The following is a 17131-nucleotide window of genomic DNA, read 5'->3' as shown; positions in this document are numbered from 1 at the left end:
TTTTTGATTAAGACTTTTTATTACAAAATGTTACAAAACTAGGTAGAAATGTCTATTGGAGCGCAGAGAAATAACTAAACTTCATCATAATTTAAATAGATAAATACAGATGTCCACTTCTGACAGAGGACACAGCTGCACTGATGCAAAAACAAACAGAAACAAAGTGGCCAATTTGACCTTTGACCCTCAGTGGGTTTCATTCAGATGTTACAGGGATGATATGTGACAGAGATTCAACAAGAAAAGTAAATGAAACCTTTGGGAATAGTGAAAATCACAGATGATGATTATTGTGCGTTTCTGCTTCATGCCGTCACCTCTCTTGCAAACTTGCTCTCGGCCATCATTGTTTGTACATTCTCTGGCAGGTTTGTGTCATTATTAACTTCATTGGAGATGTCTGGAAATATTTGGCTAATTCTCCTGGCAAGAACCTACAAGGAAAAAGAAAACAGTTACTACAATGAATTGGCCATTAAAGCTCCTGAAGGTAAAATTAGATTTAAGAATGTCACTTAACTTTCTTAGCCAAAACGGTTATTGTATTACTGGCACAAGATTTTATTATGTCATTCATTTTCTAAAAATACATTTTATCTGATTAAATTAGGAATAAAGAAAGAATTTTTTTTTCTGACTCAAAGCAACAGTGGTGTTGAAGGGGCCATATTCTGCTCATTTTCAGGTTCATATTTGTGTGTAGTGTCTCTACTGTGACATTATCTTTCTCATACTGCCTGTGTTGCAGCACCTCTTTTCACCCTCTGTCTGAAACCAGAGCCCAGTCTGATTAGTTAGCTGGCCGGCTCTGTTGTGATTGGGCAACCGCTTAGAGGTGTCCCGCCCATTAGCCATCCATCATGTACAATGTGTTGGAGCGCTAGCCAACAGAAGCTTAAGTGTTACATAGTGATGTCACTATGTTACGGAAATAAACAGTGGAGTCCTAGGGAAAACCGCAGAAGCATAATTGGGCAGCTTTAAACTAAACGTTGGATTTTCCCTCCTCTTGACCTCTGAGCGATGAAAGGTCAGTCGTGGTCACTCACATGTTCCGATGCGCTCCTCCAGGAAGCCGATCTGCTCGCTGAGGGAGTCGATGCGGTCGAGCTGCTGGAAGGAGTGGGACAGTAACGTGGTTTTCTCAGACCAGCCATCGTCCAGCGACGGCGGAAAGAAGCTGCTGAACGGAGCCAACACCATCTGCAGCTTCTGCACCGAGGAGAGGGAATGAGGAGATAAAGAAAACAGCCCCATAAAAGTGCTATTACTCACCTCGTAAAAAAAAAACAAATTTCAACCTAGAGCGTAATTATACCAGAACAGCTAATCTGCATTTAGTTATTTCACTAAACAGAAGCAGGGTTCTAAAAAAAAAACTAAAAAAAATCTCAAAAGCCGTTGTGTAAGTCTGGCATTTTAGAATCTTTTGTTAGGTGATTAAATAACAGCTCAGATTTTATATCATACACAGAGCAGAGGTGTTCCTGGTGAGCGAGGCTGGAGGTATCAGGGTAGGTGGCTTTTATTCATGTGTGTTTTAAAATGTGTGTGTTTTTTTGTACCTTTTCGAGGAGCTCGACTCTGTCCCTCAGGCTCTGTACCTCCTCCGTCACATTCTCCATCTGGCTGATCCCTCCACCTGAAAACAGACAAACATGAACATCAGAAAAAGCTGCCATCAGCTAGTGAGGAGCAGTGAAAAGATCTTACATCACAATAATTGTCAAAACAAAGTCGCATTGTTAGTAGTTTGGGGGAACTTTTCTTTTAAAACCTCTTTCCCACAGTCAGAAACTATTGAATGCCTTAGGATAGACATTCTTTATGCATTTAGTGAGGTCTAAAGTGAAGTCAAACAGCATCAGGCTATCATGGCTCAATGTGAGTGTCTATGGGATCATTTGTTAAATCGGGATCCCACAAGCATTCAGAAATTGAGCAAAACTGAGAAAGTAAACAAAGGAGGCTCACAAGCTTTGTGAGGAAAACCCCTGGATTATTCGGTCGATAGAACCATTTTGGGATATTTTGTCATGCAAAAATGACCCGAAAATGTAGTTTTCAACCGCTCAAATATGGACATTTCCAATTTTCCTCGGTTTTAAATAATATTGAACTGAATATCTTTAGGTTTTGGACTCAGAACAAGACATTAAAAGCCACAACATTGGACCTTGAGAAACTACGATGGAAATATTTCCCTGTTTTCAGAAATGTTTGAGACCAAACGATTGAGGATTAATCAGCAGATGAATCATTCATGAAAATCGTTGCAGTTCTGCATCAGGGGAGGCTGACAGCCGAGTTTGAATTTTCGTACCTAAAGTTTATATCTAAGAAAAGTGTCTCAGAGAATCCTGCCCCCATCAATCCCTCTCCTTGAATGATATACCGCAACGTCTCTGAACTAGAAACCAGGCTGAGGGCCGCAGATTTTAGGGCACAGAAGGGAATCACGGACATGGGAACGGCTGAAAAAAAGCCGATACACAAGCCGAAAGAGAGGTCAATCATCCCCCGTGTGAACATGCATTGGATACGGGGGAGAGTGTCTGCCCGGCTGGGCTCGAGGGGACTGTCCCTGGAGAAGGTGGGACGCAGATCGGGAGGCAACATTAGGGACCCTCTGCTTTCTGAGCTTGGGTTTAGCAGACAGGAATGAGTTCAGAAACAGGGTGAGGAGGAGGAGGAGGGAAAGGGGGGGAGTCGGCGGTGACCCCCAGCAGACAGGGTTGATGGAGCTGGAATGAGAATAGAATTGTTGGCCAAGAGAAAGGAGGAAGATGGAGACACACAATCGCAGTCCAACACTCCTCCACAGCGGCTTGGCAGAGTCAGAGCTATGGAGTACTTTTTGAGCATTTCAACCTGTGTTGATGTTTGTGATCTCCATAAACATCCCTGCGTGAACAAATATATTGGGATGCAGTCTCCAGAACATCTTTCCTCGCCTTATTGCATCCCGGAAGATTAGCTGTGAAACTGAGACAAATAACCCATCCGTCACTTTCAAAAAGCATAAAGATCTGTCATATTTGGCTTTTCAACACCAGCTCTTTTTATTTTGCTGACCTGCCGATACTCGCAGGATTTTTTGTCCTGGGAGTAACAATCTCGTGTTAGCTGAGGAATCCCACTTTGAGTGACAATTCTCTCAACAGAAACGCTGATAGATCGGAGGGAGTTTGGAGCAAAGCCCAAGAAAGTTTGGCAATCTCACATTAACACGAGAAACATTTCATCCTGTAACACATGAGACAGTTCCCCCTTTGGATTTACAGTTTAGTGACTCGTAAATAATCCCTAAAGAGGGATAAAGATTGGGGAGATTTTGTCGAAAAGGAAAGTCTTCTTTAAGGTTTCATGTTGCATAAATCTTCCCAAAAAAGGCATTGGAGCAATAACGCTGACACAGGACAGGAATTCAAAGGAATGTCCTTGGGTCAACTACTACTTTTAAAGACTTGTTGCTAAGAAACAGGAAGCACACAAAAACTAAAACCGACAATTGTTTCGTGGTTAAAGACAACATTGCAACATTTTAAGAGAACTAATGTAGTGTGTGGGGACGGAAATATGTCTGTATTAGCATGGGAGCTCTATTAGAGTCAGATGTGTGCTGTACTCGCAGGACTATTAGGAGTAAAAGGTCCCGGTGTGGCCTCACGGGGCCCCCCACAGGGCCACCCCACAGGACATCTGTCTGCAGTCGGCACCAGTCGCAGTGCATTATTACTCACGGTACGAGTTGAGAGTGGCATAGCGCGTACCAAAAGTAATAATGGACCGCGAGGCTGGCTATGTTTCTCTTCTTCTGTGCTCCTGTGAAAAGAAATGGCACCATGTGTGAGTGAACGCACACACTCCTGTGATGCTCATTTACCCGCATTGTTGTGACCACCCACTGTTGCCTGGGTGGTGGGAGGAGGAGGAGGAGGTGGAGGGGGGGGAGGAAGGCTTTGACAGGAATGGCCATCTCCTGTAAGTCTGAAGCCGTCTCTGCACACACACCGATAGCTGCCAGCTGTGTTCACACACTCCTGAGCGCAAGGATGCTGCTCGCTACACTCGTCCACATCTGACAAGAAACACAGAGATATGGGTGACTTGTGTGGTCGGCCAGGTATGTGTGTGTGTGTGTGTGTGTGTGTGTGTGTGTGTGTGTGTGTGTGTGTGTGTGTGTGTGTGTGTGTGTGTGTGTGTGTGTGTGTGTGTGTGTGTGTGTGTGTGTGTGTGTGTGTGTGTGTGTGTGTGTGTGTGTGTGTGTGTGTGTGTACCTGTTTGGCATTGGTGTCCCGTCCAGCCGAGCGGACAGGAACACTGGTTTGGTCTTAAGCAGGTACCTCCGTTCTCACAGGGGGTTCCACACACAGCTGCAAAAGACATTTACAGTGATTCAGGATTCGAGGAAATAGGCTTATTTCATTTCTGAGAGAAAATCGAATATGAAGATGTTAGACATGAAGCCACAGCCAGGAGACATTGATCTTATTTTAAGACATGAAGAAGGGGAACACTGAAAAGTGCCTACCACCGCCCATAAATTTCACTCATTCAAATGTTTTATCTCAAGCATTACTAAAGCATGAATGTAAAAACAACATGTTGTGGGTTTTATGTTGAGTTACATGCTGTAATATTTATTGGCTAGAGGGAGTTTCATCTGGTTGCATCGTTGTAGCTAGACAAATAATAACCATGCAAGTACAGAAGCCCCCCCTTGAAGTTATAATACACCCCTAAGTATCTCTTTTATTTTGTGGGTCTCTCAACTCTTTTAAGATGTTGACTTATGTAAGCCGGGTTGATTAAGAATGATTGAATCTGTAAATGATCATTTTGGGAGTGAAGTGTTCCTTTAAAAACACAAAAAGTAATCTTAATAGACTTTTGTAATCTTTCTTTAACCTTTAAACAGAGTTAGGCCAGATGTTTCCCCCTGCTTCTATAATGTATGCTAAGCTAGGCTAAACACCACTTAGCTGTAGCTTCATATTTAGAGTAGCCTACAAGCATGTGAGTACTTGTACATTTTGGCAAGATACTGAATATGCATGCTTCCTGTAACATGTTAAAAGCTGTTCCACTCCACAGATGCAGCAGGTGATGCAGGTACAGACTGACAGATGAACCAATCACACGTCGCTCCCTGTTACCTTGGTTGCAGTTGTGAGAGTGAACCCTCCTCCAGCCCGGGCAGCACTCTGAGTAGAAACCTGAGGCTGCTCTGCTCACCTTCCGGTACGCCACCGAGTACACCGTCCTGTGGAGACAAAACACAGTTAGTGATGTACTGGATATTCATACTGCTGCTGTTGTCATCGTGTGTGTGGCCTTTTCCATCCTCTGTCAGACTGAAAAAATGCTGAGGAGAGAGCGGGAATTTGGTGGCACACTGAAACCACGGAACACTTGACCAGGAGTGTGTCAGAGAGGAGATAGGGAGGGAGGGGGGAGGAAGCAGGAGACAAGATGCAGAGTCAAATCCTTGAGACTCTGAGGTACAAAGTTATAAACAAGAGAGGGTCAGACTGTTTAAAAAGGGACAGTTCCTCCTAAAATCAACAAGAAAGATTTTCCTTTTAACCTTGGTTTGGTGTGTCTGCTTTTCCCTCAATTCACCACCTAGTATATTCCCTTGCAAACCAACCCAAAACATCTAGGAAATTAGATCCGGTATTCCATATTTTCTTTATCCCTTACTCATGTCTGACACACTCTAGGTTTTGATTTTGTAGGGAGAATCACATTAAGATAAGTAATCCTGTAACTGTCTGAGACAAGCCAACATTATTTTAAAATAATGACTAAAAGAATGCAATTTTAATGTTGAGAGAAGAGTTAAAAATAAATTATTCAAATGTAGGGTATGTAAGGGGGAGAAAGCTGGAGAAAGATTGAGAGTGTGTAGGAATGGAGGGAGTCCAAAATAAACACGGCCGCGGTCTCTGCGGTCCGGCAGGCAGTTCATTTCCCGTAGTTACACAAAGCCCTCGATATTTAGATTCCACCCAAATATGTGCCACCATGACCCAGTTCTGTGTAAAGCATGTATTTGTGTTTGTGGGAGAAAGTCTGCATCTATTTATGACTGCATGTCTAACCCTTCCCCTTCCTAAACATGTCAAGCATTGTTTACGTCTTTATTAGATAAATCCTGAGAAGGCTTCATTACAACGCTGTTTGGACTCAGGTCCTGTCTACTGACCGGTTTCCAATGTAATGAAAAGATAACTGACTATATCAACACACAAAGAAGTACTAGACTAAAGTGTACTTCAATACATATAAACTTGACTATAATCTCTCTTTATTTTCTTTGAAATAAGAGAAGAAATATAATAGACTTTTTCTCAGTGCAACAGTTTTCTTGAATTAAAATGAGCAATGAGTAGACTAAATAATTATTAATTATTATTTTGGCTAATTTCATTTACTGTTTTCTATAATTATCTGACTACAAATGTTTAAAATGCCAACAGTTTTATTGACTAAAACTACACTTTCTGTTTAATTTGAGATAAAACAAAAACTGCCCGGACTCAAACAACTAAGAAACAGAATGACTAAATATGAGAATAACTTATTAGGTGATTTGACAAAGGACTACACATTACAATGTGTCTCACTTGTAGGTGCTGCAGAGGCGATGCTCCTGACACAGGGTGATGTAGGGCTTATGCACCGCCGCGATGTAAGACTCTGTTGCCATTGCAGCGCTGTGATGGAGGTCTCGCCCGCATGCCCTCCTCCTGAGAAAAAGATTAAATATTTTAAAAACTTGAAAGGGAGACTTCAGGCTCCAAAGAGCATGTGAGATAGAGCTGGTTTTAGATGAGAAGTTTCTGTCTGATTCAGAAAGCTGTGAAACTCCTCAGTTTGTCACCAGAAGCTGGCGTGGCGCCTAATTGCTTCTGACTGACCCGTGTAATCACTCACTCAATGTGTCAGAGAAAAGAGTTGACCTTCGACCTCTTTGGCTCCACTTGACCTTTCATTTGGCTTTTGGTTTATTTTGGTCTTTGTGCAAATCAAGTGAAAATGACAAGATGAGCCTGGAGACTCCCCCATAATGCCGTGCGTCTAATAGCTCTGCTCCTGAGAGAGTTCACTCTGAAAACGTTTAAATGTCATTTCACCAATCTGTATATATTGGCGTTGGGTGAGAATGTTGCTAAAACAAACAGGTCTGAAGTGGAGATCTGCTCTGTAATAGGCACGCCGGTCCGATGACAGCCCATAATAAACACAGGAAGAGTATTAAGTGCTGTTACCCGTGGTGAGCGTAGTACTGTGGAGTGCCCATCACATGGAGGATGAAGAGGGAGGAGGAGAGGAGCAGCGTTTGGTACATCGTCTTCCTCTTTCCCACGTTCCCTTGCTCCGTCTCTCACACTCTTCTCTGTGCCAGGCGGAGGGGAGAGGAAGGGAGGAGGAGGAGGAGGAGGGTCCTAGCCAAAGTCTCCTCACTGTGATTGTGTACGTTTTCCTCCACGACGACTCCAGCTATCTGCAAAGAGAGGGAAATGGAGATAATCATACACCAACTCAACACATATTATGTAATCGGGATTAAAAAAAAAAAAGTGACTTTCATCAACCCAGATACATTATTTAAGAAGTTTTGTTCTTAAATTGTCCACGACTACCTGACTACATTTTTCATTAGGGCTGTAAAGTTTGGTAACATAGCAAAACTTAATTTAATGTAACTGCCGAATAGCAAGATGCACTTATTTTGAATTGGACATCTTTAGAGCTGTTTAAAGAAAACATATATCATTTTTAAGTTAAGGGCTCGTTTGCCATCTCTGTATATTTTGATGTGCATAGACCTGTCTGTGAACAGCACAGGAAGCATTGTTGTGACTTATTGGACTCCAACTAACTTGTAGTATCTCGATAGATCCTTGCAGAGGCGGGACCATTATTGTCATTGTGTGCAAGTCACAGTCACAAGTCATTGCACTCAAGACCTAAGTCAAACCCCAAGTCCTAAAAACCACACAAAGTGCACACTGCCGTTATTGTTTCTCTAATATCAATGTTTAGGACTTGGGGACTTAATAATCAATGTCTTGGTCCCACATATAGTAGATACAGTCCGGATTTGTTGTGGATAGAGCGGGTAAAACTCTCTGATCTGCATAGATTCTTGGATTAAAACACAAAGGACAAAGTAAAAGGACAGAGAACTCTCCCTTCACACAAACACTCACTTATCCCTTCACACCTTTTTCAAATTAATTGGCTACATACTGTACAGGATTAAAGAATGGGAACGCTTCCAGAGACAGCTAGAACCAACGCCCTCCTACAGGCACACATTAACACGCCATATTTTAAAAACTCATGGGAAATCTCTAACAGGGCACTGAAGCCAGCCTGGTGGGATGGCAGGTTATCGGGGGCCGCAGCCGGCAGGAGGAACCTCAGTTGTCCTGGGGGGCGATGCTAAGCTTTGGTTGACAGCTTGCATGTCTCTGTGATCCCAGGCTGCGTTCATTCACAAATCAGAGCAGCGGGGGGGACTCTCAGGAGGCCACTTTGAAGACAACATGAGCACGTGTGGCAATAAAAGCATCATTATTATGTAGACGATGAGAAAGCTGCTCCAGGGTTACGGGTATAAGAGATACAATTAACTTTTATTGTGAAATCATGGAAGGATATTAAATATGTTAAATGCTTTTTTTCCTTATGGGGTGCATACAGTATGTTACCAATGTTCCCACACAAGGGATAATGAAATCCACTCTGCAAAGATGAAGTGGTGGAGATGGAAGGAAGTCTTACATTAAACACATGACATATTCCTAGTACTGGAATTTGATTTCATACAAAACAAATGCTTGTAATCCAGATGGACCTGTATGAAATCAAGGCTTAGAGCACATGTTTGCATCTGTGTCATGCTATCTTCAAATGGCATTGATGGAAGAAATGGTCTGATCTGTTGCTTAAGTAAAAATAATAAACTACTACAGTGCAGAAATACTATGATACAAGTTAAAATCATGCATTCAAATTGTTAGGTAATATGTGGATGATCATGTTGCAGCTGGTAAAGGTGGAGGTCATTTGAATAACTTTATATAAATATAGTGCTGCGTAGTTAACTATGTTCATACAGCATCAGTAATACTATTTTGTGTTAATAATCTGAATCTGTAAAGTAACTGAAATCCCCAAATAAATGTAGTGGAGTTAAACGACCATCTGAGATGTAGAAGAAAAGGAGTAGAAAATGACCTCACAGTTTTACTTATGAACAGTGGTAGAGTAAATGTACTTTGAAAAATAACTGCCCAGCCCACTGTACTGACGCTTTAGGAGAAACTGAGCAGACACATTCCCTACACTCGCCATGAGAGGGCGCTGTTTACAGCTGTACAGATCTGTGTGTGCTACATCCTCTCAGATCTCCATCTCTGTAACACACACACACACACACACACACACACACACACACACACAAACACACACACACACACACACACACACACACACACACACACACACACACACACACACACACACACACACACACACGCACACACACACACACACACACACACACACACACACACACACACGCGCGCAGTGACACGCATTAAACGCGTGACTCCACCTATAAAGAAATAAACGCAAAGTAAACCCTGCACTGACAACACAATACTAGCCAATATGAAGCACAGTAGCATGGATACAAATAATCACCCACCGTGAAGCTTCCCTAACAGAACCCCTCACAGAGCTCAGTCCACAGCAGGAAGTGGAGACGTGCTTCTTAACAAAGTTACTCCCGGTGTATTCCGCTGCGGAGCTACGGGAGCGGGGATGGAACTACCGTCAGGTTAGTCCCGGAGCTCAGTCTGTCTGTCAGGCAGCGTGGGGGGGTGATGGTAGCCCCTCCTCCCCTCCTCCAGCTGAGGGTCCCGCTGCTCACTGCATGCAATGCGGGGACCCGTTAAGTGACGTCACTGCACTATGGCTACTTTGGGCTACATTAGTCTTTTCATGATTCATAAACTACTTTCCAAAAATAACAACATGTATCCTATATGTATTTATTTAATTAATTAAAAATTGAGTTGTTGCATGACTGAAAAATAAAGTATGATTCATCTGTTTCATTGTTGCCAATAATTGTATTACATTTTGATTTTGAAGATAAATGAGAACTGTATATTGTGCCAAACAACAGGCAATTATTATTGAAGGTACAAAATAAATGGGGAATATATATGATATTAAATAATTACAATTACTTTTAAATGTTATTCCTTCCTATATGTGTGAAGGAACAAATATCTTAAAAAATATTAAGATTCCTTTGAAGCTCATTTTAAAAATTAAATACACTTAGTAAATATTAGACTGATTAACAAATACATATGAATCCAAAAAGAAAACATATATTGTATGTATTGTACACTCTAGATTAGAATACATGGTCATTAATTGCATTATGAACTCCTTACGGGCCATGAACCTAATATTTTAGGAATTATGAAAATACAAATGTGTATGATTTTTAGCAAAAGTGAAAGGATCTGCAATAAATGTTGTGGTTCTCTTGATAGTGCAACACACTGCAATAGCACCTAAATAATGATCCTTTTACTTTCACAGAAGTCTGACTCTCAGAACAAAAACATAGAACCAACTCTGTAGTATAACAGTATATCTGTATTCCTACAGTACACTGGCAGTGTGACCTGTTCTATAGAGACACTTTGTTTTACAGCTCTTGAATGCATATAATACGTATTACAAGTTAAATTCAGTCGAAGAAAGTCATTGATATACTTAAGTGCAACTTTGAGTTAGGCCTACTTCATTATTTCCATTGTAGCCTATGTTAGTTTATTCTTCGTTTTAGAGTGAAATATTGTACTTTTTGGTAGTCAGGCTCCTAGTTTATGCACAGGAAAAATATGAATCTACTAATAATTGTGACCTTTTAAAAAAAAAATGATGCTACCAAGCAGTAGCCTATGAAGTAGGCTACATGACATTTACTCTAACTTTACGAGATGCAACTTAACCACTAATGCATGACTTTTAAAAGAGTATTTTGAAAAGCTGGTATAAACCTCCTGAACACGGCCTTTAAAATGGTTAAATAAAGAAATCTTACCCTCGTAGTCGAGGGTCATCAGGTGAGTTTGCGCGCGCAGGCTGAGCGGCGGCCACGGGCACGAGCCGCCGTCCTGGATCTTTGGACTCGTCCATGCTGCCAGTTCTTTTAAAGATCAGGTTCGGTGGTGGGTTTCAAATAAAACTCTTTGCGGTTTGAGTCCCGGTGCTCCCTGTGAGTCCAGCTGACAGAACTGAAATGTCTTCGGGCGTTTTTCAGTTGCTTTTTATGCAGAACTTCCTGTGGAACGCAGGAATTGGATGGACAATCCCAAACCGGACTTCCTGTGAGTGTTTGCCGCTGATAAAAGCCCTCTCCTGCACAAACACTCTCCATCCTGCTCAAACCGCTTCACAAATCTGATTTTGAAGCATTTTTCTGTCCCCATTGTAGTTCAGGCATCTTGAAGGGGGCCTCTTAACCCCATGGCCTTCTGCTGCCTTAACAAACAAGAGACAATCATAAAAGCTGGAAGGTCATTTTGCAGTTTCCACCTAGCTTGATTCAACACCACTTCAGATATGTTAGCTGGAGCTCATATAGGCTCATGTTTAGCTTTGGAGATCCAATCTGCCAAATTGCAGCTTGTTAAAGCCAAACTGTTGCACGATAACAAGTAGACCATGCTTTTCCTTTCCTACATCTCTGTGTGTCTTGCTCTATGAGGGGAATGGTGCATTCATATTACATTTGGTCACTCTCATCCACGCTATGGCTTTAAACCAGTTTGAAGAGAATACAGCTGCACTTTTAAGAGTAATGTCAGAACAACAGGCCAAGATGTTAAATATGGTACACAGCAGTGAAAAGCAATATATCTCCCTGTTTGAGGCTGAAAACAACAGCGCTTCATGTTCAAGCTTTGAAATGCATTCATCCTGCATATAATACATGTTTTTATTTCATAATGAGGTCTGAACAGTTCTCCACAAAACATGATCATGCATTTTTTGCAATCTCCAAAATCAGTTTTAGGATTAAGCAAACAATCTTACAATAAGGTCCATTTGGTGATGTTCTTTCAAACATAAAAAGCTGCTAAATGCACATTTTTGTTAGATTGTTTCTCAACTGCTGTTTCCAAGTTCACGAAAATCACTTTGAACCTCAAATTTCAAATGTATTGGCATCACCAAAATGTTTTGGCCAGGCAAGACTGCAGAATTGGAACACTTTCATCATGATTCAGAAGTAAAAAAAGACTTGCTCTAAAAACATGGTGACCCTCAGACCCTCACTGTGTGCTAGATTTCTTGCAGGAGTTTACAAACTGCAAGCATGACCATAAGACTCTCTGAAGTGCAAGAACTTGGTACTACAAATAATATTGAACTGTGAAATTGAGACCTTTTTTTTGTTTTTTTACATTTTCCACTCTTAAGGGTGCTTGAGTTTGTTTGGAGGGGGTTGTGCCTGCATTTGGATGGGGTAACTGATGTGAACCTTACAAAAGCTTGAAGTAGTGACACAGTATCTGACATCATGTATTAAAGGCAGTCGGGCTGCTCCTCCTCTGCCTTGAATCCCAGCTTAACTGAGATCAGCAAGGACTCATTTGTCATTCTAAGCATGTACAGAATCCAACCACATACTTACAAAGTTAAATGTGCATGCCCGTGCACGAAGACACAGTGTTCTGTGTGTGGTTTGGTGGCTGGGCTTTGGAGGGCATGAACCAGAACTTTACTCAAATGGAAAAGAGCTAAGACTGCTCCTCTCCTTACATGTATGATGAGAAATGACTCAATCTTTTTATACACTTGCTGCTGAAGAGTATGTTTTCAAGTGTTCATTTGAGTGCCCATGGAGGGTGAATGTATGATCTGACCCTCCCTGCATACAAAGAAGTATTTTCTCTGCAATAACAAAGAGGCTACGTGCTGAGGCACCATGGGAACATTTCACTTCGGGGTCGCAGGTGACCGCTCAACATCAAGGCTGATCGCTCAGAGGGGGCGCATTAGAATATAGGATGCAGTGTGTGTGTGTGTGTGTGTGTGTGTGTGTGTGTGTGTGTGTGTGTGTGTGTGTGTGTGTGTGTGTGTGTGTGTGTGTGTGTGTGTGTGTGTGTGTGTGTGTGTGTGTGTGTGTGTGTGTGTGTGTGTGTGTGTGTGTGTGTGTGTGTGTGTGTGTGACCGAAGTGGGAGGGTATCTCTTTTTAAGGAACTCTTTTCATTCTTTGAAATCAAGACTTGGCCGACACAAGCAAAGTTATGCAGTCTGTGTTCCAGATTTGTCCCAGGAAAGATGCAGGAGGGGGAAAATCACTCACAAAAAAAAAACTGAAGCGCAGCAGAACTTCCTCTTTTAAAGGAAACAGGAAAAGGCTGGGGGAATGAGATTCTGGAAGCTGCACCCTTGGAACAATAAAAATCTCACTTTGACAGGAAACGGATCTGCGTCAAAGAGGGCCTGACAGATTTTGCTAAAGGGCAGTAGCGGTGACCCTGGATGGGGCATGGACAAGAGGGCAGCTGTGCCCAACAATAACTCTAACAAAGTGTTCAGTCCAAGCCATGCATTTGATCATATAGATTCCAAGTGAATATCGTACGAATGCAAAGAAGTTCAGTTACGGTCAAACCTTTACAATACATTTGAAAGGGAAAGATTTAAGGACGTAATTCAAATTGAAAGTTTTTTTTTATGTCTCTAAGAACAATAGTCTGTGTCCATGAAGGAGGCCTTTGTTGTTTGTTTCATTCAGTTAATAAGTTTCTGCGCACATTTAGGTATGTCTGAGATTGTTATTAGCTTTGTTTTGTCACTTCAGCTTACAGAGATAACGTGTTGCTGATAAGAGAGATCAACTCTAGTCTGTTCCTGTGGCAGTAGCTCCCAAAAAGTGTAGAATGGAAACAATAATATAAAATAGCTTCATATGGCTTCACGTCCCTGTAGTACTCCTCAAATCCTGACGCCCTCAGTGAGAGGAAACATCTGCACTGTTTTATGTTTTCACACTTCAAGTTATTCTTGGAAATCGTCTCGCCTCTGTATAATGTTTATTGAAGTCATGTCAAGTACATTAACATTTGTATTCATCCAGTAGAGTCCAAGACCACGGAAACATGACGCCCTCAATCCTAAAATCATCGATTTCACTAGGAAAAAATTCCCCCAAAAAATGTTTTATCCTCAGGAAGAGCAACGTAGGTAGGAATAATTTGACCGGGATGGATATGGAAAATGTGTCATATATACAGAGCCCACAGACAGAACAATTTTAATATGTACCAAGATTACAACCTTTAGTGCAAAAGAACAACATAATGTAAAGTAAATGGCAGTAACTAGTCTTGTCATTGGAAACGCCCCCTCAGAGGCTCTACACATAATAGGCTGAAATATGTTAAAAATGCTTTTATGTTGTTTTGAAAATTTGGGGGACAAATATGGTAAATAGTTGTGGTGCCATAATTGAGACACAAAAAGTTTCATTTCAACTTGAAAATGTTATTTTCCTTCGGCTCCTGATATGAGTCTGAACGAGTGTTGTGTGCCAGGGCTTAGCGGTCAAGATTGAGTCATCACCACTAATGGGGGGGGACAGAATGAAAATGTTTTGCATAACAGATGCTTTTAGAGATCTGATACTTTAATATAATTATAGCATGTGTTTGTAGCCGCCCAGAAAAGGAAATCCGGGCTTATTGTTGTGGGATTGTGTTTGTGGTTTACTATAAAAGAGAAAGACTATACAGAAACATTCCCACATTTCTCTCCTTTCATATTCATATTAAGTTGAAATACCAAACTAGCATAGTGTCAGATTTGATCAACCCTGCATATTCACAAGGACTAGCAGTGTAGCATGTGTCTCGGCTCTGCAGGATGTCCCTGCTGAGCCGCCAAACAGGACATCCTGTCGTCCAAGGCCTGCTACCAACACATCACTCCCCTGTCACCCTCAGCATCGCACAAAGCCAGGCCTGGAATCATCTAAAGCTCTCCTGGAGATGAAAATACCTTGTGCTAGCACTTCCTGTGTGCCACTTCAATGACAACAGGTAGTTAAACAATACATATTTTAAAACTGATGCTGTGGAATTCCCAACCAAACCAAAAGATATCCTTTTTGTTTTTTCCTAGGGGGTTATTTAAAGAAGTAATTTGTTTGAATTGTGTTGTGTAAGGCTGTGTAGTCAGTGTCTTATCTGCACTTCAGTTGGTACGCTCAAGACAAAAGTTGAGGCTGAACAATGTACTTATGTTTACAGGGCATTTTGTGCACTTCTACTGGGACATGTCTCCATGCTTTAATGCTCAAAAAGCTCTTTATTTGTCTCATACTGCCTGTGCTGCAGCACCTCTTTTCACCCTCTGTCTGAAACCAGAGCCCAGTCTGCTCTGATTGGTTAGCTGGCCGGCTCTGTTACTTACAATGTGTTGGAGAGCTAGCCAATAGAAGTGCAAGTGTTGTATAGTGATGTCATTATGGTACGGAAATAAACAAAGGAGTCGAATGGAGGCGTTTCAGTCAGGGGCGGAGAACCTCCCTCTGGATGGAACTTTTGGATTTCCATGGGGGGAATGAAGCCATTATCTATGCCACCAGACTTCAATCATAAAAACAGTAATTTTACCCAGCAGAAACCAGGAATCACTGGTATGGCTTGAACAGTTTGTTCGTTTGTTTGATTGTGGAACTATCCCTTTTATCAGTGAGTACGTGTTGCAATGTCCCTTTTAATGGCCTCTGCTTCATACAGTGTTTCCATCCTCCTGTTGCCAGCTCTCCTTGTCAGTCTGTCATCAACACATGCGTAGAGATTAGGGAGTTTATAACATTCCACCAAACTCTGCGTTTAGAAACACATGTGAGTCTGATTGGCTTATTTACCATAGTAATCAAATTCTCCTGCTCTGAGGTTTTGTTTGGAACAGTGGCCGTGTCGACTTTTTGTCCAGCGTCTCCCAAGACTTTCTTTCTTTTGAGGCTGAAAGAGTGTTAAATGTGAACACTCACCACGGTGCCACACTCATCCTGAAATATTGCATCCCGCCTGTTCCATAATCATATAATGTTCTGTTACTGCACAATATGTATTGCCTGCACACTGAGGTGTCACAGTAAGGACTGCTGTTATATTAAGAATAATATCATATTTCTTGGCTATAAAATGCAGGGGTTGGCACATTTTATGATGGCTTGTCAGCAGCAGTATACTGTACTGTTTTGTGTGTTATTTCCATGAGAAGTATTCTTCAATCTTCTTTATGGATTATTCTGCAGACATAGACTAAACAGGGAAGTGATACTACCATGAGAAAATAACTCATTTCAAGAATGGTTAGAAAGACATGAAACAAAAGGATGTTTAATACATATTAACTCTGTTGACATCTTATTCAATGTGTTTCATAAGGAAAATGCTGTGTTGATTCAGATTTTAAAAGGGTTCAACCCGCTGGTCACACAAAGTTAGAGTATAACAAGTCTTCCAGGCACGTCCAGCTGGGAAGAGACCAAGGGGTAGATAGGACCAGGTGGATGGATTATGTCTCTTCGCTGGCCTGGGAGCGCCTTGTGATCCCCCAGTCAGAGCTGGTTGATATGGCCAGGGAAAAGAAAGTTTGGGGCTCTCTGCTGGAACTGCTACCTCCGAGACCCGACCACAGATAAGCGGGAGAAGATGGATGGATGGATGAATGGTTTTGGAGTAATGGCTGTTGAGGCAAAATGTTGTGCCATTTAGATGTTGTGGCAGAATATTCGAAGATGTTTAAGTGGATGTCCTTCGCATCTGACACAGATAAACAAGGCACCTTTCAATTAACTCCAATGTTAACCCATCTGAGCTATTATTCGATGCTCTGAACAAGAGACGTAGTATTAACGCTGAAAACACACAAGAGCAGCGGTAAAAGACGGCCAAACAACCCTTAGGACATCCACCGGCTCTCGTTGTCCCGCATGATACCAAAACTTGAGTTATTTTTACCTCTGACGATATGTCACGTAATGCTCGGTAACTGAAT

The 17131-nt window shown here is 41.7% G+C and overlaps 1 protein-coding gene across 2 annotated transcripts; it reads right to left on the bottom strand.

Annotated features, from left to right (window-relative positions):
- On the bottom strand, positions 1-11356 carry egfl7 (EGF-like-domain, multiple 7). 2 transcript variants are annotated; one of them, XM_079660120.1, is made up of 10 exons: positions 11150-11356; positions 9731-9954; positions 7281-7516; positions 6636-6758; positions 5163-5269; positions 4284-4379; positions 3890-4084; positions 1569-1645; positions 1053-1215; positions 1-437 (listed from the first exon to the last, which is right to left on the bottom strand). In XM_079660120.1, the coding sequence occupies exons 3-10, from the start codon at positions 7358-7360 to the stop codon at positions 418-420; spliced, it is 861 nt and encodes a 286-aa protein (XP_079516246.1). In that variant the 5' UTR covers positions 7361-7516; positions 9731-9954; positions 11150-11356; the 3' UTR covers positions 1-417. The 2 variants fall into 2 exon arrangements, with proteins under 2 accessions (XP_079516246.1, XP_079516245.1); XM_079660119.1 differs by lacking the exon at positions 9731-9954.
- Positions 11357-17131: the final 5775 nt, after the last annotated feature.

Source organism: Notothenia rossii (genome assembly GCF_949606895.1).
Source record: "Notothenia rossii genome assembly, chromosome: 11".
In the NCBI taxonomy this organism is placed as follows: Eukaryota; Metazoa; Chordata; class Actinopteri; order Perciformes; family Nototheniidae; genus Notothenia; species Notothenia rossii.
The sequence above is the reverse complement of the archived record's forward strand: the minus strand, read 5'-3'. Positions and strand labels throughout refer to the sequence as shown.